Source organism: Cnephaeus nilssonii (genome assembly GCF_951640355.1).
Source record: "Cnephaeus nilssonii genome assembly, chromosome: 5".
NCBI classification, from domain to species: domain Eukaryota; kingdom Metazoa; phylum Chordata; class Mammalia; order Chiroptera; family Vespertilionidae; genus Cnephaeus; species Cnephaeus nilssonii.
Genome location: NC_137076.1, coordinates 53,768,180 through 53,793,142, shown reverse-complemented (window position 1 = coordinate 53,793,142; position 24,963 = coordinate 53,768,180). Strand labels below are relative to the sequence as shown.

Genomic DNA, 24,963 nt, shown 5'->3' with positions numbered 1-24,963 from the left:
GAGGCGATGGGGTTATCGGAGCAGGGGCGTGTGGGGCCTGTCAGAGGAAGAGAGTGTAAGTACTTTCTCTGGATGTGTGCGCCTTTGGAGGATCTTGCCCAGGGCATTTGAAAGGGCTGCCTGGTGATCAAACCTGCAGCCCTGAGCTCCGGTAGTGACAGTGGGGAGGAGCTACCACCACTGAATGGTGAGGGGAAGAAAGGGTGTATCTGGTACAGTAATAGCCACTTTTAACCGACAAGCCCTTCCCAACATAAGCCCTCTCATTTGAGGGAACTGGGCACCAGAGGCCTGCAGTGGGGTTGGGCGAGCTGTGAGGACGGGCACCTGTCTGTGCTGAGGCTGGAGTCAGGTCTGGAGAATGTCTTTCCTCTGATCCAAGCCCAAAGCTGCTTCCTGCCAGGTCTGGGGAAACCACAAGCCTTCCCAGCTGCCCCCAAACCTTGGTTTTTGGCAAAGAAAAATATTCCTGACCCCGAGAGAGAAGAATAATTCATGTTTCTGGCATATGGCTGCGGAGGTCTCAGAATTCACAGGCACACTTGTAAGGCCGCCTTCCCGCGCCGAGCGCCTGCCTGTCTCGGGAAGATAGCTTGCCCAGAGGCCCAGCCACCCTGGGTTTCATTAGAGAGAAAAATGTGATGTCCCCCGGTGTGAGCAATCTGCATTTCTGGTTCACGGCAGCCAGGGCTGGCAGTGATGTGTCAGTGTCATTGATAGTGAGTGGCCTTGAGCTTTTTAAATAGTGATCTTATGACTCCCAGGAACCCGGGAAATGCATCATGCACCACACTTTCCACCTCTATCTAAGAAAATCCCCGAGAGGTTTCTCCTACTCAGCTGAGAGGAAATAGAATCTTTATTTTGTTGTTTTATTGACTTGCTATGTATGGTCCTTTCCTTCCTTTGTAAGTTAGGCCAGTGTGAGACTTCCCAGCTTCCCCTGCACTCACTTGCCATGCCTTCGGGGTTAACATCACACTGCATGCCATGAGGGAGGGAGGGAGGGAGGGAGGGAGGGAGGGAGGGAGGGAGGGAGGGAGGAAGGGAGGGAGGGAGGAAGGAAGCTAAGGAAGGAAGCTAAGGAAGGAAGGAAGGAAGGAAGGAAGGAAGGAAGGAAGGAAGGGAGGGAGGAAGCTGAGGAAGGGGGGGAGGGAGGGAGAAAGGAAGCTGAGGAAGGAAGGAAGGAAGGAAGGGAGGAAGGAAGGAAGGGAGGAAGGAAGGAAGGGAGGGAGGAAGGGAGGAAGGAAGGGAGGAAGGGAGGAAGGGAGGAAGGAAGGAAGGGAGGGAGGAAGGGAGGAAGGAAGGGAGGAAGGGAGGAAGGGAGGAAGGAAGCTGAGGAAGGGAGGAAGCTGAGGAAGGGAGGAAGCTGAGGAAGGGAGGAGGGAGGGAGGAAGGAAGGAAGGGAGGGAGGGAGGGAGGAAGGAAGCTGAGGAAGGGAGGAAGCTAGCGAGGCTGGCTGCTCTCCGGGAGGAAGTAGGAAGCGTCCCGTCCTCTGTGGGGGAGGCAGGAACAGCCGAGGAGGTGCCCTGGCTTGTGCTGATGACACACAGGTTATGCAGATCTTGAGATTTAAGTCCTGTCCCCCTCCTCTCTGTTTGTGAGTGTGCTGTGGCCCACTGTGATGCCACTTGGTGACGTGAGGCTATGGGCCGGCCGGTTGCTTCTCTGTGACCTGGGACACACACCGGAGCCGGCAAGGCTTCTTTGCTCTGTGGACGTCCTTCCAGCTGTGCAGACCCTGCTTCTGGCTGCAGAGGGACCTTCACCTGGGCCTCTGTGCTCCCGAGCAGGACTGGAGACTGGGGCGGGGCTGACGCAGAGGAGGGCCAAACCAGGTAGGTCCGCAATAGTGTGGCCAGGAGCTCTTGAAATCACAGCCAGTTAGAAGGTATTGAAGACACCTCGTGACACTCTCCCCCCTCGGATTCCTGTTTTGGTAGATCAGTTGTATCATCTGCTGTTTGGACGCAACTGTATTTGCTGAAAAGGGTGCAGAGTAGATGTGTGGTCTGGCTGCATCCGGGATTCCCTGGCCACCTCGTGAACTTGACCCCCGCGATCGCTGCCATCTCCCTGACCCTCTGACAGGGAGGTGGGAGGACCCTGGGCACCAAGTATGTGTGGTCAGGCCCCTGGCCCGTGCGCGCTGCTCGTGGGGCTGAATGGAGAAGGCCAGCCCCGGGTTGTAAGTGCCGACCGCATGTCCTACGCACAGCTTCCGACGGTCCCCACGCGGGTGCTTTGACTCTTGCCCTGCATGCTAAGGAATACAGCTGACGGGCGATGTCATTTCAGGGTCACAGTGGCCCCTTTCTGTGGAGCTGATGTGTGAGAACATTTGTCCATGGAGGGCCGCTGGGCTGTGGTCTGAGCTGCTCATCCAAGAGCGGTCTGTCCCCAGTTTGTATCGTGTGCTCGCCCGATTCTCATCTCGTCTCCAAGCCCTCACGCGTCCCCCAGCGACCTGGTAGTAATCCTTACATCACAGGGCCTCGGGGACCTGATGGGTGACATTCAGAAAGAGGCAACACTATCGGAGGGAAACCCTAATTTCTTGAGGCAACCCGCTTTGAAACCAGCCGTGAATCGCTGTGTCTCTGACGCACCGAACTTCCAACTGCATCCACATAGTGAGTGCGGCCCAGTTCCCGTCTGTTACGTAGTTGGTCCAGTTTAATCACAAACTACGCCAGCATTGATTCCCCCCTAATTAGTTTATATTTATTCAAAATAATGTCAAAAGGAGTTAAATTGGATAAATGAATGCTGAGTAAACAGTACTACACCAGTTCTATCATTCAGAAGCCCTTGTGTTGACGCCAACTATACTTAACTGAAAATTCAGTTAATTCCCCATAGTTCTAATTTTTAAAAGTCATCTGAAGGCAGTAGAGGCTCTGATTTTCTTCTGAGACTTTAGGAGGAAGTTGCTTTATTGTTAACTTTGCTTTAGGGCTGTCTTACGGGGATAGCTGAAGTATCGTATGCCCGGCACGTGACTTAGGTATTCCTAATTTTCTTCTACCACTTGCCCTGAAGTTTCTGAAGTATGAGATCTCAGGTTAGTACCAGGGAGGAGGTTTGGCTAATTTACAGTAATGTGGGCATTTCTGCGATTCTCAGGTGTACTTTCCCTTCCCCGCATTTTACCAGCTACTGCTTCCTAATGGCTTAAAAAGCAACGTGGATTTTAAATGAAATGACACAAAGCTCCCTCTCTGGTCCATTGTGAGTGGAGATTAGTGTTCTCATTTGGGAGCTATCTGGCCACAGAAGGTTTTATTCAAAAGAGTCTCTCTCTTATTGGTTGTTGATAATCTGTGACTGAAACAGACATTTTTTGGGGTAAATAATTGTTTTATCAATGTCTTAAAATTGGGAGTGAAAAGATATTTCCAACAACTCAGTAAACAGTGGCACTTAATTTCTCTGTCAAACTGAGCTGTTCCAAGTCCTGGCTGGCAGAGAAGAGCAGAGTGTGCAGAAAAGGTAAGTTGCAAAAGAAACAGAGATGGGATGTCAAAGTTCACAACATACAAAGAGTTTATTTATGCAATACAGACCTTTTCTCAAATATTTTTCACAGAATTCCACACAGCAGTCTACTAGAAAAGTAGAATTATACAACACCAAAATAACATTGTTTCTTAGTATAAATTGCTGATCAAAAGGAAGGTGAAGATAGTCCAGTAACAAAGAGAAGGTAAAACGGGTGTTACTTAATACAGCACCTGCAGGCTCTGTCCTCAGACCCGGTGGGGGTGGGGGAGCCCCATGGGGCTTGGCCTCAGTGCTGGGCACAGTCACACCTCAGGGGGGACCTTTGGTACTTGCAACTTAAAGAAAAACAAAGTTGTGAGTCCAAGAACATTGCCATCATTTCACTTGGGTGTGCCATGAAGACGGCAAATCAGGAAAACATTGCAAATGGTTCACCCTTGCTATAACGTTAGATCCTTTCATGTTAACCACACAATAAAATCGCTTTCCCCTAACCATAATTTTCTAGGTCTATAACATGCTTGAAGAAGAATATAGATAGAAATAACTCATTGAGATGTTTTAAATTACATGTAGCATAATTTAAACATTACTATTTAAATCCCAGAAAGTTCAGCTCATAAGAAGCACAATTGTTTGGAAAAATACAGGACCCAAAGTACAGCATAAAATTCCCCTATCCCAATATTATAACCCATTTCCCTATTGTTAAAATCATAGCTTTCTCAAGATTACAGATAAATGGGAAATGTTTTTTTCATAATATAGCTAGAATAAGTGGGTTTACTCACTCCAATGTATATTTTCCATAATTGGTGAAAATAGACTTCTCATTATGACTAAAAATATAGATTTTTTTTTAAAACTACAGAACCCAGCAGCCAGTTTTCTGCTTTGCTATATACCTCCCCTCCCCCCCCAAAAGTCAAGCAAAGTCTACAAAAATAGCAATTAACTTTAAAAAATATTTTGCTTCTTTGAGCAAATTTAGGTTACATTCAGATGTGTTCGCTGTTCCTCGGGGACGGATGCCCCAGGGCACGTCCCTCCTGGGCTGGGAGCAAGGCTGGCGTGGGCTGTCCGTCAGTAGCGGGTCTGGTACTCATGGTGCCACCGGTTAAAGTCGTTGTAGAAGAGAACGATGCTTCCTGAGGCCATGCCGGCAATGATGCACCTGGGAGAAGCAGAGAGGAGGAGGGCTCACACACCTATTCAGTGCCGAGGCGTCTGCTGCTACAGAAAGAGCTGCCCTCCCCAAACCTACAGGTAAAGGAGAAGTTGGCGGTCAGAGCTACAGTGTGTGCCCACGAAGGTACGTGTTTTAATGACTAAAAGGCAGCCCTGAGTAAGCTCGGAGTGCCGCCTCTGCCAGTCTACGAGGAGCCAAGCCACAGCTTCCCTTTTACAGAAAACACAGCTAGTCAGCGCAGGATGCGCCACGGACACCTGAGCAGGCCTGGTGCCACACTGGGTATCGCAGTCGAAGGAAAGAATCCCCGTCTCAGTCATTGCTGGTGGAGGGGTGCCCACAGGCAGGGACAGCGATGCTGCTGACAGGTAGAGAATCAATGAAGGGGCCGGGTGGCCGAGGGGCGGGCTCTGCTCCGCAGGAGAGTCCCGTCCATCACGCTCTGAGCAAGGCCCAGTCCTCAGAACACAGTGACTTCCTGAGATGACCACTGCAGGTGTGTGTGTGTGTGGGGGGGGGGGGGGGGGGCGGCACACTGCTCTCCTGTCCCTGCGCAGGGGGTGAGCTCCTCTGGATGGTTTGGTTGAGCCAGGCCGCAGAGGTCCTGTTCAGTATCCTCCCTACCACTTCACAGCAAAATCAGGAACTAACGTGCCGTTACACAAGCTCAGCTACACATGATCAAATATATGCTGTCTACGAGGGACTCACTTTAGGCCTAGAGACAAACAGGCTGAGAGGGAAAGGATGGAAAAAGACATTCCCTGCAAACAGTAATGAAGAAACAAACTGGCTTCAAGTCAAAGCCTGTGAGGAGAGACAGGGCACTAGATATCCACAGAAAGCTCAATCGACAAGGAGATGTGTGAGAAGCGAAAAGTTCACCAAACACAGTGGTGGCGGTTGAACTAGTATAACACTGTGAATGGACCTAAGGCCACGGACGTGTATACCAAAAGGTGGCTTTCAGGAAAAATGTTGCCACACAAAAACAGGAACTAAAATGAGTGACTGTCTATTAAGAGGCAATAAGAAACCAGATAATGATCACCCCAAGTTTACCACTTGAAACCAGATAATGATCACCCCAAGTTTACCACTTGGGAGTGTGTAGGAATTCTCATGAACAGAGACCCAGGCATTTGCCTTAAAGGTACTTTAAGAAACAAAAGGCTTAACCACGATATAAGCGGAGCCTTTGTTACGCATGTCTTGTCCACTCCCGGAGAAGTCAGCCTTTGTCCACGGGGTAGTGCCATCAGAAAGGAAGCCACACTTTTTAAAAGTGTCCTGGAAACCCCACTATTCATTGGCTTTTTTCATTGCTCAGGTGACCGCCACAACCCAGCCCACTTAAATTCCCGCCGCTGCTTTTAATGCCACCGTCAGCAGACCTGACGGCAGCGTTACCTCTGGTCGTAAGACAGGGCCATGGCCCGGATCCCAGCATCGCAGCCTGGGTAGGCAAAGAGCTGCTTGAGGTCAGACACCTGCCGGACCATGACCACACCGTTGTCTCCTCCTGTGAGCAGGTACTGCCCGTCCCGGCTCAGCTGGATGGCCTGTGAGACAAAGCAATGTTCAGGTGAGATGTGGCTCTAGGGAAATCTCACCTCTGAGTTTGATGAATTCCTATGCAACAGCAGCTACTGCAGCGTAGGGAGAAGGGAGAGACCATGTGGCTCCTGAGTTTCAGGAAATCAGGAGTTAGGAAACTTGCCATTTTTCAAAATCAATGGACGGTTAGGCCATGCTTGAGTTTTCTTGTGTTTCCTTTTTAAGGATGAGGTGGCAGACGCTTCCAGGGCTACGGATGCTTTCAAAGCTGCGTGTTGTGGGCTGGGACCAGCACTCTACAGTGAGGAGTCCCGGGCACCTCTGCAGGTGTCCTGGGGACGAGCTAAGCACGCTTTGTACCAAGGCCGGGCACAGAGCTCCTGACTCTCGTGTCCCCAGTAAAATGCTGCTGCCTGCAGGACCTTTACATCACAGCAGCGGGGAGGACAATGTGGTAGGAACCCCGCCTCCCAGGTGCTCAGCCCCAGGCTGAGCATTTTCTTCTTGCCCAGGGCAGGCACGGAACTTGTTCTTCCATCCTGTAAAATGTGGCACAGGCAGAGCAGTGCCTGCTTTTATATGACTGTCTACATTTTCTAATGGTTGAGAAAAATAAAAGAATATTTCATGACAGGTGGAAAGTTATATGCATTCCACATTTCAGTGCCCATAAACAAGGGTTGTTGGAACTTAGCCACACCTGCTCGTTTATGGCTCCTCTCACAAGTAACTGCAACAGAATACAGAGCCTGCAAAGCTCACCATATTTACTGTTTGTCCTTCCTCCCCCTGCAGCTCCTCCTCTCTCCACTGCCCTCCGAACCTTCGTTCCCTGGCTTAGTAAGACCCATCGCCTTTCTTAGGGAGGAGACACTGAGAGTGCTCCAAGCCACTGCAGCCATCTGTGATCCGTCCGCCCGGACACCATGGGCCTGAGAATACAGACTGCTAGCAAGCCCGAAAGGATACATCTAACTTCTGATAAATGTATTTATGCTCAGTTTCCGTATAGTTACCTTAAATCTTTAATCTACCCTTTGCCAATTTTTTAAAAATCATCGTAAGGATCGTCTCATAGCTATTCAATTCACATTCACATAAATGCCAGCTTTTAGTGGTCTCTTAAATATGGTTTACTCTTACAAAAATCTAAGATATAAAAACCCAAGTGTGGAAGGTAGTTACATATAAGAAGTATTCTCCAAATCTAAACCAAATGTGAACAGTAAGATTTCTCAAAGTAAGTAAAAGTCAATATCCTCTGCCTCCCCTCATTTCACGAGTGGCCGTCTCCGGGGGTCGGGACCTGCAAGGGAGCCTGGGACAGGTAATCATTTGCTACACTTATAGGATCCAGCTGATGAAAATCCATTAACCTTCTGGTTGTGGTTCACTTGAGTTTTATGCTTGAGGCTTTTTACTGGGTAAGTGCTATATAAAAACATAAATTAAAACCATTAATCTTTAACTCTGTTTTAGTAGAGAATCTCTAATCCTAGTTTTGTTTGGAATTACTTTTAAACTTGGACTTTTAGGACCATCCATTCATCAGCATCCAGAACATTTAATAAGGGAGAGGATGTCTTCTCGGCCTTTCCCGGGAAGGACTTGTCCATTTCTCCTGAACAGCGCCCTACCTTCCACCCAGACCAGCACTCGGGGAGACCTCAACGTTAACGCCCCTCAGCACCAGGAGGGGTTGAGACGAGGGTTCGATGGGCTCAGAGATGCTCATTCACCTCATCCTCTGAAATCCCGAGTGCTGCGCTGGGGGTGAGCACACCCATCAGGCCTGTAGGTGAGAGGGTCTCCAAGCACTGTGCCTGGGTCCTCTCCCCTTCTCCACTCTCCTTTCTCCTCTTCTGCCTCACCCCACTCTTCCTCTCTCAGCTTTTTCTCTATGCTCTCCTTTCTCTTCTCTTCTCTCTCCACTACACTACTCTCCATTCCCCTCTCTTTTTGTTTCTCTTCGTCTTTCCTCTCTCCTCTTTTATCCACTTCTCCTTCTCCCTGCCAGGCAAGCTTACTAATCACAGAGTGCCACCACTTACAATTAGTGTGATAAAGTACAAAAGTGCTGGTGGAAAAGCAATGGGCTGTTTAAGCTTGAAACCCAGTGGGAAATATTAGAGGAGAAAAGCAATGGCTATAGGACAGAGAGGAAAACTAGTGTAAACAAACAGTCTGCAGGAAGCCCGACCACCGCCTCCAGGCACTGCCAGAGCCTTCGGTCCTGAGAGCCCCAGAAGCTGTTAGCCAGCCGGGGATTTCAAATGATTTTACAGATTTATTAGTGTAGCTGACAATATAATCGCAACTCCGCGTGATAGATGGTCAGCATTATTATTCCAAAGAGGAAAGGCAGCCCTCTGATGGGTACTTGGTTTAAATGAAGTGCTATGGGGAGGAGGGGAAGTGAACGCAGAGAGAGGCCCCGCCTGCCTTTGTGGCAGAGGTGGATGCAGCGTGGACACGTGGAGAGAGACCCACACTACTTACTGAATTAAGAAACCCATCCCAGAATAAAGGAGTAGCAAGTGCCCCTGAGTTCATCATGTAATCTATAGTTAGGGTTTTACTTGCGAGAAGGGGTGATCAGACCAGAGCTGGGAGAATTTGTGTCATCTAGCCGCCCTGGTCAGGAACAGCAGTGGCTAAATGTCCAGGCTCAGCTAAAACCACACCCAGTGGGCACAGGCTTCCCCATCACACCCACCCTCGGCCTGGAAAATCATGGCAACACCAGAGCTTCCTTCACCTAAGCCTCCACCGGGAGGTCTGGAGGTGGGACGAGCACCTGCAAACAGCTTCCCAGAGAGCAGTCCTTCCTCCCTCCTTCCACCTACCCCTGAGGGAGCCCTGTCCCGAAGAGGAAGTGAAACCCTGGAAGGCCCACTAGCATTACCGTTCCTTCACAGCAAAATGGGAAGATGTTTGCCTAATTCAAATCACAATGTGAAATCCAACTCTGTCACCTTGGCAAGACTGGGTCTTATCATCCACGGAAAAGTCAAGTCTGGAGCTAGATGCTAATCCTAAATAGTCCTCATCCCTACCACCCCACCAGCCTAGAATGAGGTGTCCTTGAATAGAGGTCTAGGTGTCCTCTATTGCATTGTTTTAGATTTGATGCTCAGATACAAAAACACTGAGCCCGTGCCCTGGCAAGCCAGCCTCTCCAGCTGAGGGCTCCCACACTGAGCAATACGGTGGCACAGCTGGGACATGCCGTGGTCGGCGGGGTACATGGGCTTCATCCGAGTGCTGCCTCATTGCGGGAGGGGTAAGGGAGGGGGTGCATGGAAAAGAACCTCAGCAACTGAACAGGGGCTTCTTTATGGAACCCTCTCCCCTCCCCACGTGCCACCCTGAGGTAAGTATCTCAAATCCTGAAGAGTCTGAGAGGCACTCACCCGGATGTTGTCCTCTGTTTCCATGGTGGCCTGCAGCTTTCCGTTCACACTGAATGTACAGAAGAACCCGTTCTCATAGAATATGACGCAGTGGCCCTCTCTCGAAGCCTGGATGAGTTTTGGTTTCAGGCAGTTTTCAGGACCCTCCAAAGTCCTTAACAAGTCTCCATTCATGGAATGTATGAGACACGGTCCTTCTGAAAAAGGGGGAAACAAAACGCAAGATTCATTTTAAGGTGGGAACAGCCCACTGCGAATGAATCGTGAGCACAGGTCAAAGGGCGTCCCAGAACTGCAGTGCCATTACAGGAAGCCTGCAAAATGACACATCTTCCCAGTGCCGCTGTGCACTATTCCCTGTGCGTGCCGCGGTCTCACCTTGCCCTTGGGAGAGGGGAGAGCGGAGTCACATACGTGCAAGTTACTCTATGAAATCATTAGGCCAGAAGGGAAGCCAGCAGAGACCTTCCCTTAAAGGAGCCTGAAGGCCCAGGAGTGTGAGAACTGGTCAGGCTGGCAGGTTCTCACTCCGCGTCCTGTTCTTTCACAAAGAAAACACGTGAATTCTGTTTTAATGACAGTACACTAATAAGTAAATGTGTGTTCTTCCCACTTTTTCATGTCCATATATATGTACGTGTATGTATGCAGATGTGTGTATAAAGAATTTTTAATGTTTTGAGAACCTTCTTAAAAATGCCATGGACCAATCATAAAATTCCCTGTTGACCATTAAACTCACTTTGCCGGTTTTAGCTTGTACAGTGCAAGGTCCCACACCTCAGTGCAAAGCTAGGACAGCCTGCAGTGTGACAGGTTCATTTACATAGCTAATGGGAACCACATCTAGTCCAAAACCTCATGCTAGCTAAGGATATGTGACATTGTTGGGCATAAGAAGGTAAAAATTCCAGTCGGTACAGAATTTTTGCTATCATCATTAGTGTTTCAATGTTTTGACCAGCTAAAAACATTCAAAAACACAATCCATTGACTATTTAATAAGTGTTGTTACCTAGACTAAGTATTATAGTACAAAACAGAGATAAGGTGACTCAAATACTCCATGCTTCCCCATGAGATGAGCCTTTTTGTGTGTTCCGAGCATGTGCTCTTGGAATGCCTGCTTGATATCTTTGGTCTAAATACATGCTGATGTTGCTAGGACCAACCTCTGGGCAGACCTTTCCACGCCATTCTTGGCGCCATCCTGGTTCCTGATTAGCCCTGGGATTTGGAAGTTAGAACAGATGGGTCAGGCGCTTCCATTCAGGTGTGAGATGGAGGCAGCCCAGCCAGAGTTCCGAAGAGTAAACAAACATACAAAGATGTCCCGGTTCCAGCTCCACTGCTTAGAGCAAGGCTGTGAAACAGAACCATGTGTGCTGTCCAATATGGTAGCTACTGGTGAACATTGTGCACCTGAAACGTGGCTGGAGCCACCACCGAATGAAGGCAAACAGCACACGTTTGTGGCAGTGCCGCCGACTTACCTGTCGAGCCACTCAGGACCAGGCCGAGCTCGGCGCAGATGGCAGCACAGGTGACGGGGCGGTCATGGCCAGTCAAAATGGCCCGAGGCGTGGTGGTCCCACCTTCAGGAAAAGACAGATAAAAAGGGCAAATTAATTCAAGTTCATGCAGGGGATTACCTCCTTCTCAGATGAAATGATCAGCAACTAGTTCCTAATTCCCATAATGGCTAAACCTTTTACTTCTTAGTTTGGGAATTTGTCCAAAAACCCTATTTTAGAACCAGATCCAAACTCTGTTATGTTGTGAGGACCACACGTTAAATGTGATTATCAGGCAGTAATGGTTGAAACCTCAGGGTAAAGTAAGTCAGAAATCCGCATTATAAAATGCCTCAGATACTCTCCCAATATAAATATGAGCCCCCTGGTCAGATGATTTATGGATGGATGACGATAAAAGTAGGGATTTAGGCTTGATTCACATTTCAAAGAGAGGCAGCCACCTTTTCTCCTTCCCCCTCCTCCTCCCCTGTGGGCCCCCGCCACCCCGCCACAAGGAAGACAGCTCTGACTAGGATTCGTGGTGTCTCAAGGCAGGCCTCTTAAATATCTACCATTTTACTAAGCATATGTATGTTCCTCACATATAAATCTCCGAGTATATTTCTCTATGATTCAGTCAAAAGAGAGAAAAAAGCTCCTACATGTAATTCTACTGGCAGTGCTTGAAAATCAGGGAGCGGGTGAGGACAGAGGAGGAGTACCCAAATAACAGGAGCTACTGCAGAGCATCCTCACAGGTAGGAGGAGCCATCCTGTACCTGGGTCCCAAGCGAAAGAGAAAACTGATTGGCTGATAAGGAACCCACACCATGACCATGACTGGCCCCAGCACAGAAAAGGAAAACAAAGATGGGCTTCATTTGTGGCTTGATTCATGCTGAGCCACAAGGATAAACTGAATTCCATAGTTAGCCCAAAGATACTATTTTAAGACTAAACGAGGCCTTTACTTCTATAGTCACTAAGAACCAAGACACAAAAGCCTTTACAAGTGGGACTCGGGAGCAGGGTGTCGGCACTCTTAGATCTCCTTGACCTGGCTGGCTTCGCAGTATAATGATAAACGACACTGTATAATCCAAATGGGACAATGCGCTTAGAAAGTAGGTCACTGCTACCAGCTGTGGAACTCTGCAGAGAAGAGTAACTTGTCATCCTAACCCAGACATGTGGCTGTCCTTGGTACAGGCACACTGAGGAGAGACCAGGCGGGTCAGGGAAAATCCAGCAGGACCCTAATGTCCTTGAAAAGGCAAACACATTTAACTCCAAAGCAGTTGTTTTTACAATGGGTCCATGGGTTCCCTGAAATTTCATGCAAAATGTATGTACATGCCTATGTTTTTCTGGAAGGATGAAGGGGAGGGGGTGGGATAGGTTTCACTGAATGCATGGATATCCATGACCAAAAACAGGTGAAGAGTGTCTACTATGAAGACACTTCCCCCGGAGCCTGCAGTTACTTCATGTCATTACACACCACCACTACAGCATGTCACTGGAGGACACAGGGACAGCTGTGTCCAGTGTCCTTCGTGGCTTTTGGTGACTATGGGTCCCTGTGAGTGAGACTGCAGCATAGCCAGCTGCACCACACTGGCCTGCTGCGTGCTGCCTGACCTGGAGCTGGCTGACCTGCTTAGTGATAAAGGGAGACCTCAAAAAACCTGTGAAAAGGCAAAGGAGAGTAAGAAGGTTGATTTGATTCCAAGTTTCAAAACTCCTTTGGGGAGGGAAACCTACCTTAATTACAAAGTTTACTTGACATTTTTCAAAACAAGAAAGAATCTGTCACAAGGACTTTTTTTCCCCCCTTGAAAAAAGTAGACAAATTTGGGGAAATTTTAAAGAAAAGAAACACATAATTTAAGCCAATCTGAATTGCTTAATTTTCTGTTAGAGATAAGCCTTGCCACAAAAATGAGAAATAGGTGTTATATATTTTTAAAGTTACCAATACTTTCACCCTCATTCATGCTTCCTCCCTTTCCCAAGATGCTCTACATGCCACAAAAATACCTACAATGTTATTTTTGAAATTAATGTCTAATTATATCAGCAACTTATTTAAAATCAAGAATTAAAATCATTAAGATCTAAAGCATACATTTTCAGTGATTACTCTTCTGTTTTCATAAGTCAACCATTTTAAGGGGGCGGGGGGGACGGGTGAGATTTGTGTTTTAATTTGAATTGTCTTGGAATTCCTTAGTGGCAAATGAAGGTTTGAAGGAAAACTGATGGCAACTGAAAACGACCTAAGTGTCAACCAAAGTAAACACAGGGCAGATGGGTAATGGCGGACCCAGAGAACACTATCACCTAAGCATGTCAGGGCTAACTTTACTTTTCCTAGATCTAAGAATACTTTCCCAGGAACATGGGGAGGAAGTGAGAATATTGCTGACACTGTATTTCTTTCATGCAAAACAGTTCGAATATTGAGAATTTTCTATGACTATAAAGTCAAGAGTTTAGGAAGCCTCCCAATTAACCCCATAAAGTGGGGTAAGGTGTAAGCGCTCTTTTCTGTAAACTCATAATTAAAATTTTAATAAATATGCTCTATTTGCAAAATACTAAATCCACGCCATACCAATCATGTTTGCCTCTACACACATACGATGTAATTTCAAAACAGAAAAAAGGCTTTTTCTTTTCCTTGGGCCCAATCTCTAAATAAAGAACTGTTCAATGCTAGGATGTTGGCTTAGAAGTTTGGCAAAATGTTCTCTAACCCAGGAAGCAGGTCAGACAGTTCAGGAAATACAGGGGGAAAGAAAGGAAAAGAAAAACAACAAATTAAAAGCATAAGGGCAGACTTATAATCATTGGGTTCTTCTCAGGTAACTGGTTTCACAAACACTCACTGAATTTCCAGTAAAAAGATTGTGCTACTTAACTTCCCTCCCTTTAGGAAACGCACATTAATGGCCTTTAAAAATCCACATGTGACAACATATGAAGAAATAGCATTTCCCCTAAGAAAAGTTGTTTTCAGTCTTGCTTAAAAACGGACTTTGTATTCCCTTATTATCTGCTGTGTAAATTGAATGTTCTTTTTATTTTCTCATCAAAAACTCTGTTCAAAATAAATACTTGTGGATTTTTATAAATGCAAAGAAGCCAAATGTTCTAAATATTAATATTTCACCAGAGTGAATAGAATTCTATGACATGGGATTTAAACCCAACAGGTTCAAACTGTTTAAGTTTGCCAGATATTTCGGGAACTTCTTATACTGAAGCTATTAAAGGTAGAGGGCATACTCAGAGGCAGAACACAGACCTACTGGTATATGTGGCTCAGAATCGATCCTCTGTAGTTACATGGTTATACATCACCTGGATCCCAGAGCCCAAGCAATCACCTCCCACAGAAAAGAAAGGCAAAATCCTACATATCTCTCTATATTTCTGCTTGCAAAGCCTAGAAACCATATAACTCATGCTCACTGCAGCACCCACCTAGACCTGCCCCTCCCGACTACTTGTCACCCACAGACTTACTACCTAGGGGGAAATCAGCTCCAGGAAGACAATATTGGCCACATATTACTTTTTCAAAGACCCCCAAAGCTATCTCCATCGCTCACTGAAGTCTCCAAACCAAATAAAGAACAAGGGGAAAAGAAGTCTTCTGGAAAATATCAGGCTAATTCTTTGATAAAAGTTTGCAGTAGTTAATGGATACCAAAAGTCCCCACTGTTGCTGGCTGAGATAGCAGGATCCACTGAAAGCTAGATCACAAAGCAGAGCAGATCCTCTTAAGAACCTTTTAAGTCTTAGTGCTTGAAAAATCGTCATGGCTTTCAATAAAGCCAAGAGAAAAATTTATCTTGATGCTAGTTTAAGGGGCTACATGTCAAACTCATCTCAAAGAAAAATAAAAAGAGAAAGAGGATAGACTCTTGGACTGCCTTGAAAAGCTTGAGCAATTACTTCAAAGGAAAGGGGGTCTTTGTCCCGAGAGCAGGTTTATGACCACTGGTGCAAATCCACCAAAGGCTGAAAGGGATGCTCGGTGCATCTTTATGGACGGCCTTAAAGGAAGATGAACAAGTCAAAGGAGATTAAAGACAGGCCAAATCCTGCCACAGATACCAGGGCGCACCAGTTTTTACAGATGTGCTTTCCTCCGCACACAACACTGAGGATCAGCAGTAACTTACACACTGGTGTAACAACCCACTGCATTGACAAGATCTCCATATGCTCAGTTAGCATTTATATTGGATCTCTGCTTTAAAATATCAGGTGAAAGGTTTACACCATTAGGCAGAATAACAAATGTTTTTATTAAATTACTTTCTTCGGTGCCCTCATAATACTAAGTGTATTTCTCCATCAAATGGACTCTGAACTACTTACAGTTATACCTGAGAGAAGAGAAGACAGTAATTTATTTAGTATCCTGCTCATAAATATCCAATGAGAAAAATATTTCAAAGACTCTGTTTCTATAAGGCAAAAGGATTAATAATCCAGGTAAAAATAGACCTGACACAGATTTCTGGCAAATTTTGAATTACATTTTTAAAAATGAATGAAGTTTTTGGTATTTCTGGCATCATCTCCTCAGTCTTATGAAAATTACCTTACAGTGCATTGCAAAGTTCTCATTAGCAGTTTAAATATTTTATACCACTAATTATAAAATGAAGCACGGTTTAACATTTCCCTGTTCTTATTTTTGTAGAAATAAAATTATTTCTTCCAATTAATGCTTAGTTTAGAAGATTCCTGTGCCAGAAGCTAACGTGTCTCCTTTTTAGTTCATTCATTCCTTCACTCATCCATTCACTTAGTAACATTTAGTGGGTACTTATCTTGTGCAATGGACTATGGAAACAAGGAGGGGACTAAAATGTGGCCTGCATTTGTAAGTGACTTGATTTCAAATGGTCACTGAGCAGGTTTTGTCGATCTTCCCATAAACCTGCAAATTACATGTATCTCTGTAATTGGAAATGTCCAAAAGCTGCACTGACTGTTACAGAAGTCCAAACTATTATAGTTAAATTTTTATACAAAATTAATATTTAACATCAATTAATAAAGTCTTCAAATAAAAACAACTGATATAATTTCCCACAGTAAAACCTAACAGCAACTAGTCTCTTAGAGAGGTAAAAACAAAATGTGAAACCTGGCTTTGTTAAAAAAAAATCATTTCAACAGAATACTCATGTTGACAGGAAATATGATTACCAGAGAGAAGGGGGTGGAGTGGGGTAGAAAAGGGTAAAGGGGATCAAATATATGGTGATGGAAGATGATTTAACTTTGGGAGGTGGGCACACAAAGCAATATACAAATGATATACCCAAAAAATGTACACTTGAAACCTATATGATCCTATTAACCAATGCCATCCCCCATAAATTTAATTAAAAATAAAATAAAAGAATATGTTTAAGAATCTAATAAATTTATCAAGCATATATGTGTTTTTAAAAAAATCTAAGTATTATACATTATATGCCAGTCATTTCCTAAAGATGGATACTTCTGTTTTACAGATGCCTTTTGTTCCATCTATACTAATAAAAGGGTAATATGCTAATTAGACTGGGTGTCTTCCGGAAGTCCTTCCGGACTAAGCCGCAGCAGCTGCAAAGGCCAAGGGCTGGTGGCGCAGGAGAGGCAGCGGCGCGGAGGGCCAGGGCCAGTCCCATGCGTGCCGCATGGCCCCTCTGTCCCCAGAGGCGGGCACTGGGAGAGGTGGGCCAGTCCCACCTGCCACCACACGGCCCCTCAATTCGCAGAGGCAGGTGCTGGGAGAGGCGGGGCGTCCCACAGTCCTGGAGCCTCCACAGAGGCTGGATGGGGTGTGACCTAGGTGCCTCAACCTCCCACAGCCCCTCCCCCAGCCGGCCTGGCCCCAGATCACCCCCCACACACACACAAGTGGGTGGGGAGCAGGGCCAGCACTAATAAGTGAGGGCCAAGGGTCAGCAGACCCTGTAGCAGCTGGCTTTGGCAGCAGCAGTGGGGTGATGGGGGCAGCGCCTTCCCCTGATCCTCCTGGTTGCCTCCTGCAGAGGGAGGCCAGACTGCGGCTGGCCTCCCTGGGGAGTGGGCCTAAGCCCTCAGTAGGACATCCCCTGAGGGCTCCCAGACTGTGAGAGGGGGCAGGCTGAGCTGAGGACAACCCCCCCCCCCCCAGTGCATGAATTTTCATGCACCGGGCCTCTAGTTTTAATTATATTTTGATTACTTGAGAGGACTCATTGAGAAAAAATATCATGTAAAAACTGAATACTAAGCTTTCTCATGTGACTCATCATAATGGTAAATCAAGAAAAAAAATGACTTTTCTGAAGTGGAAATGAGGTTAGCTATTAAGTGTTTCTTAAACCTGTCCCATTAACTTCCTAATTTTTCTTTTCTTTTTTAAATTTGGTAAGTTTATTGGGGTGATATTGGTTAATAAAATAGGTTTCAAGTATACAGGTCTATAATACATCATTTGTATTGTGTGTTTACCACCCAAAGTCAAGCCTCCTTCCATCACCATTTATCCCCCCCCCCCATACCCTTTTCTACCTCCCCCCAACCCCCTTTACCCTCTGGTAATCACCATACTTGTTGCCTGTCTATGAGGTTTTTTTTTCTTTTCTTAATCCCTTCAGCTTTTGCATCTAGCCTTCAAAACCCCTCCCCTCTAATAGTTGTCAGTCTGTTCTCTGTACTTCCTAATTTTTCAATGGACATTATAATACTATATAGTAAGTATGCAAAGAGAAACTATTTGAAATTTGTTCTTTTCATTCTATCTCCACCAACTCTTCCCCCTCCTCTCTATTCAGCATGGTCTCTTTGGTGTAAAAAAAAAAAAAAAAAAAGTTAATTTGGTGAAACATACAGACTACAGAAAAAAAAAAAAGCCATAACTGCACTCAGGATGTGGCAACCATCAGACTGTAGCTTCTGCTTGTAAATAAGATTAGAATTATTAATGCAAGACAAGATAATCCTACCTAATAAAATGGTAATATGTAAATTACCATCATTCCGCTATGCCCACGATTGGGCCACTGGGAGGCACAGGGGGCGGGACTCGGGGTGGCCGGGGTAGCCGATTGGGCCAGTGGGACGCTGAGCTCGCATCGCCAGTGGTGGCACGAGCTCAGCGTCTGCGCCATGGCTGTGCTGCTGAACAGAAGGGGCCTCTGAGGCAGCGAGCTCACGTCCCGCCGCGGACCATCAAAAGCGTGGGAGCTGGGTGCCTGTCTGCTCCGGCACCAGGCACCCAGCTCCCCCGCGATCGAAAGCGAAAGCGTGTAGGGGACCCTACACGTGCATGATTCAATCATGCACTGGGCCTCTAGTGTTGGTATAAAATCAATTATAATAGATAATCTTGGTTTATAATCTTTCTCTTCCTCTATGATATGTAACTATATATTACATATGCAATATGTAGTTTATATGCATATATATAGTTTATGACAATGGAATCATCCTTTAAGACTGCATTAGAAAATGGGTGTGTGTAGATATGTATCTATAATTATACATGTAAAGTTATAACCCTTAATGTGTAATATTAAAAAAACACACAAAATCCTATCATGACAAATACATAAGAACACAGTATAACAAAATTATCTCGTACTGTCCTTTGCAGATGCTGAGAGAGCTTTAGTGAAAGGGTTGCACCAAACTATCTACAGCTGACAGTCCTTCTGAGTGGTGAAGGATGGTGTCAACGGCCTCCAGACCTGAGTTTGAATTCAGCCTCCAGCATTGCTAGCTCTGTGACGCTGGTTGGGCAAGTTCTCAGAGTTAGAGTAAGATGCAGGAGCTTCAAGGTCAGGGGGAAACATAAAGGCATATTTATAATCCCTCTGTGCCTCAGCTATAAAGCAAGGGAAACAGTAGTCACCACACAGGACCACTGTGAGGATTAATGAGCCGGTGTGTAAAGTGCTGAGAATGCGCCTGGCATGCAGTGAGCACCCAGGAAGCATCACCCAGCAGCAGCAGCAGCAACAGAATGATGCATATTTGCACCCTCTGTTGTGGACACTCCTTTTAGAAAAGTATAATATTATATAATTCTGTGCTGCATAAATGCCAATTAGAGATGGTCCTCATTATTATTGTGGTGTTTTTTTGTTTTTGTTTTTTTTTTTTTTGTCAAGGAGAAAATAGACCTTAATTTCTAGAAATTCTCCCATTTGTCCTTTTCTTGGACTTTCTAACCTTACCTGACAATCCATGTAAACTCTGCTACAACCACTAATATCTAGAAGCCTACAGCAGAAAGTGCAAGTATGTTACAAGAATTTTTTTCTCACAAATATATTATCTCTGATTATCAAAGTAAAACATGCTTATTAGAAAACATTAATATAAATTAGTGAATTGTAAAGAAAATGAAAACTGCCTCCAAAACCCACTATATATAAATAACCGTTGATAACCTTTTGCTGCTATCATTCTAGACTTCTTTCTATGCACAAATATACATAGAGTACAAGGTATACACATACAGACATAGACATTTAAATTACATCATGTTATACATATAGTATGGTGATCTTTTACATTTAACATTACAGAGAGCAGATCCCTCATGTCAATATCACAAATCCAAATACATTAATGGCTGTACACTATTTCATTATGTGGATACATCAAACTTAACTGACGTACTTCTTTCTTCCTGCTTGTTGGACTTTTCATTTTCGATTCCCCATTGAGGGGCTTGTTTTTGGTTCTAATTCACTGACAGCTTCTGTAGCTGCATATGGGTTTCTAGTAACATAAACACTAGATAATTCTGCCTCCAATAAAGAATGCAGATAGAACACTTACTGACATGCAATCTTATTCATATTTGTTGATATTCAAAATTAAGCTTTTTCTGAATAGTAATTAAAAGTAAAAACTAATTTTTTAATCTATCTATCCTAAATACCCAAGTCACATAAAATTCTTTGTAAGATGTCCTCCTTAACATTTTATTTTTAATCCTCACTTGAGGATATGTTTATTGATTTTAGAAAGTGAGGAAGGAGCCGGGGAAGAGAGAGAGAAACATCAATGTGAGAGAGAAACACTGATAGGTTGCCTCCCATACATACGTGCCCCAACCAGGGATCAAACTCACAACCTACGTATGTGCCCTAACTGGTTATCGAACCCACAACTTTTTGGTGCACAGGACAATGCTCCAACCACCTGAGCTATCCAGCCAGGGCTCCTCCTTAACATTTTAAAGGTTCCTTTGTTAAAGATACATAAGTAAGGCACTATTGAGAATTATAGAGGGTTTTCACATCTTTAGCTATTAGAAACATTCTGGACTTGACCCCAAAAGCAGACAACAAAAGTAAAAAATGAACAGTGAGGCCTGAATCAAATGGAAAAGCTTCTGTTCAGCAAAGGAAACCACCAACAAAATGAAAAAGCTATCTATGAAATGGGAGAAAATATTTGCAAATCACACATCTGATAAGGGGGCTAATATCCAAAATATATAAAGACCTCATGCAATTCAGCAAAAAAAAAAAAAAAAAAAAAAAAAAAAAAACCCACCACACACATAACCCCTCCCCGAATCTGATTAAAAAATGAGCAGAGTTTCTGAACAGACATTGTTCCAAAGAAGACCTACAGATGGCCAACAGGTACATAAAAGGTGTTCCACGTAATTAATCATCAGGAAAACGCAAATCAAAACCACAATGAGATATAACCTTACACTTATTAGAATGGCTATTATCCAGAAGACAAGAAATAACAAGTGTTGGCAAGGATGTGGAGAAAAGGGAACCTTTGTGCACTGTTAGTGGGAATGTGAGCTGAGCAGTCACTGTGGAAAACAGTATGGAGGTTCCTCAGAAAATTAAAAATAGATTTACCACATGATCCAGCAATTCCACTTCTGGGTATTTATCCAAAGGAAACAAAAACACTAACTTGAAAAGATATCTGCACCCCTATGTTTAATCAGCATTACTTACAATAGTCAAGACATGGAAACAACCTAAGTGCCCAGCGATGGATGAATATATAAAGAAAATGTGGTTTATATACACAATGGAATATTGTGCAGCAACAGTAAAAAGAAAAAGGAAAGCCTGCCATTTGAGACAACCTGGATAGACCTGGGCATTCTGCGAAGTAAGTCAGACAGAAAAAGACAAATACCATAGAATCAAACTTACATGTGAAATCTTAGAAAGAAAAAAAAAAAAAAGCTCTTAGATGCAGAGTAGAGATTGGTGGTTGCCAAAGGTGGGGGTAGGGAAAACTGGCAAAGGCAGTCAAAAGGCAGAAACCTCCACTTATAAAATAAGTAAGTCCTGGGGGTGTAATGGGCAGTATGGTGGCTATAATTAACAATACTGTACTGTATATTTGAAATTTGCTGAAAGTCGATCTTAAAAGTTCTCACGAAAGGGAAAAAAATCTGTGACTATGTGGTGATGGATGTTAACTAGACATATTGTGGTGATCATTTTGCAATATATACATGTATCGAATCAGGATGTTGCACACCTGAAACTAGTATTACACGTCAATTATATCTCAATTAATAAAATAAGAAAACATCTTGACCCCACTCACCCCAAGGAAACAGTGATCTCTAAGGTGTAGAAAGTTACAAACTACAAGACTAAAAGCGAAAAAGATCAACAGTCATGAAGCTCTAAGCCATGAGGGGAAAAATGGCTTCTGAGGATTTTTTCTATCTAAAAACACTTCAAATCCAAAATCAAAAGTCGGATTGAACCGATTTGAAGGCGACAAAAATAACTTTAAAAGATAGGGCAACTGCTGTTTTGTAAAAGAAATCAACAGAGGCATTTAAGTACTTACTTTCCTATAAAAATGGGTCTCTTTTCATAAATCCTCAGGAATATCTAAAGTGTAATATGAGGTACATATGGCCAAAGCTGTCATATAATTTCTCTAATGAGGCCAACTTTGGGAAGGTGATAAAGTTAGTCTAATATGTTTTTCCAGGAGGTATTAATTAAATGTATCATTAGTAGTTCTATAATAATGTCTCTCTCTCTTTTCTCTCTCTCTCTCTCTCTCTCTCTCTCTCTCTCTCTCTCTCTCTCTCTCTCTCTCTCTCACACACACACACACACACACACACACATTCTAAAAGCAGAACCCTGCTTTTAGGCGAAAAGGAGGGAGGAAGTAGCTTACAATTTCAGAGTATATTCAGTCCCAATTAAATGAAAGAAGACATTCAAAATTTTCTTTGAGAGCCTATACAATGATACTTAGTTGACTAAAGGAAATCTGTACTTCTTAAATTAATTCCAGCACTTGTTTGAAATTAAATTTCCTATCTGAGCATATAGTATTAGACAGACAGCTTTCTTTGGTGTGGCACTATGAGAGTCTACATATGAAGACACTCAGCTTCAATTTGAGGGCATAAATCACCAGTTCTTCTGTTCTCATATTTATATGGCTATAGTCTACGGGCTGAATGGTATAGCCATTTTTCTCTGCAACTAAACAAGGTAAATAAATGTGATATATTGGCACATCACCCCGCCACTCTGCATATGGTGCACATTAAGGTTGTATTCATTTGCCATATGAATATAATTCCTTTTACCACATCTACTATTAGTTACAAGCAGTAAATACAGAGTTGTTTTGCTGGAACTTGAGGGCCTGCATTACATCATGGAGCACTAAACATCCTGGACCTTCTGGAGAATTTCATAGACGTAGTTTTAATGTCACCTGAACTCGAACACTGCCAACATATTGTTTCCAACCCTACTTGATGAATTCTTCAAGGAAGAAAAACACAGGCAGTCTCAGTGTTGGTGCAAAGGTGCACACCAAACAGGAAAGCTCCCGATGAGACATGTACAAGAACTCGTGTTGTTGACAAAAGAGTAGATCAAAATTCACATCCAAGGAATAAGAAGGCTACTTGTTGCAAACATTGCTTTTCTATTCAGAATTTAGTGAAGGTAAGGAACCTGAAGTTAAAATATCATCCAAAGAATTTTCTCCAACTATAGCTTACTGAAGACCTGCAGTCAGTAAGAATTTAAATCTCATGATAAACTGTGATGCTTTGTTTCACTGGGCATATATTTTGCTCACTTTCTCCTTAAACAATATTTATTATCAAGTTCCAAATCCAGGTCGGCATGGGGCATAAGAAAAAAGAAAGTGAGTTATTTTATAAACTCTTATGGTTCAACACATATTCATACATCTTGACATTTGGGTCCCATAAATAATACGTCACAGGCAATTAAAAACAAAGTACACCTGTCTTATCAAGTGCTGATTTTCAAATTTACTAACATTAAGTCCCCAAATGCATCCAGCAGATGGTGCTCTAGGACACCTACAGTTTGTGTTGCATCTACCTTACTTTGGCAAGACAAAGAATAAGGATTTATCAGTGGCTTCAATAAAACATAGTAGGCTTTGTGATAAAAAGAACATAATTCCTAAATATGTGCACAAAAATACATATGCATAAGACATGTGCACAGAGGCAACCAGTAAATATTTCACACCTGGATGATACTACTTTTGTTATGGACTTGATGAGTAGTCTATGTATATCTGGTATTTATGCTCATATGGCAAGATCATTCTAAATTCATTAAAAAAAATTTAGAATGCCTTAAAGTTAGAATTCATTTTTAATTATAGCAAGAATGCCTCATTAGGGTGATACTAGTAAAATTAACAACAGTAGGATTTACGGTAATGACTTAAGTGATTGATGAGAGTATAACAAAATGAAGTTTTAGACAGAGAAAAAAAGCAGGGCAGCTATGGCATACAGTACTTTAAAAAGCAGCTCTGTGGTCTGTTAGTGCTAGCCTTATGGTTAATAAAACCTTCTTTCTAATTAACGGTGCTGAAATATTCTTAAAAAACAGAATCCCGGTGTTATGAAAAAAACTTAGCTTTTTCTTTCTTTCAGTAGACGCCATGCCCATAAAGAAGAAAGCTGACATAGATTAGCATGTCTGATTGCAACAAGGAAAAAAAATGCCACCTTTCAATCAAATCAAAAACAGAACGTGAGAATGGAAAACTACTTTACCAAAATACTATACACACAAATCTACACAATACCCTCACAGTCAGCAACCATTTGCTTCTAAAGCTAATCAACTGTGGCTTTAAAAAAATCGCTCAGATAGCTAAAAATACTTAAATACTTTTAATAAGTATTTAATTTTAATTTTATGGTCTATTAATACAATATAAAATGGTGGATAAATAACGATTTTGGAAATTTTCATCTTGCTTGTAAGGTCATTTCAAAGTTTTAAAATATTTAATTATCAACTGAATGTATTGGGCAGCATTTTCTCCATTTTGAAGGAAAAAGGATTATTCCAGGAAAAGCATTTTGGTGGACAAGATTTGGTTCAAAAAACATACAGAGTGCTCGGGCAGAGATATGCTTCCAAACAAAAACATCTTTCATTGAAATGTTCTTGGTTGATTTTATTTTTAAAAGTCACAACTAAATGGAATCCTATGTTAATTTTCTTTTCCTGGAGAAGCTGCATTCCACAGGAGATAACCCACACAAGACAACAGACGGAGAGGAACACCTCTCTGTTGTGCAGGCGAGCAAGGCTCTGCCACAGAATCCAGATTTCAGAGAACACGTGTACCCTTTCATAAATCCCAAATTGTACCACATATAGAGTTAGCCTGATTTTGCCCAACCAATATGCATATTAATATTGGGCAACATTATTTTTTAAAATAGCAATAAAGCTATTA

General features: G+C 43.6%; 1 protein-coding gene across 3 annotated transcripts in view; it reads right to left on the bottom strand.

Moving 5' to 3' along the window:
• Positions 1 to 1,380: 1,380 nt before the first annotated feature.
• Positions 1,381 to 24,963, bottom strand: part of LRBA (LPS responsive beige-like anchor protein) — a 563,043-nt gene continuing 539,460 nt past the window's right edge. For 2 of the 3 annotated variants that reach the window (XM_079771501.1, XM_079771500.1), the window contains exons 54-57: positions 11,157 to 11,258; positions 9,664 to 9,860; positions 6,104 to 6,255; positions 1,381 to 4,678 (exon numbers count right to left, since the gene is read on the bottom strand). In XM_079771501.1, the coding sequence (XP_079627627.1) occupies positions 4,588 to 4,678; positions 6,104 to 6,255; positions 9,664 to 9,860; positions 11,157 to 11,258 (542 nt within the window). In that variant the 3' untranslated portion in view covers positions 1,381 to 4,587. The remainder of the gene's footprint in view (positions 4,679 to 6,103; positions 6,256 to 9,663; positions 9,861 to 11,156; positions 11,259 to 24,963) is intronic. The other variant, XM_079771502.1, reaches the window with a different exon arrangement.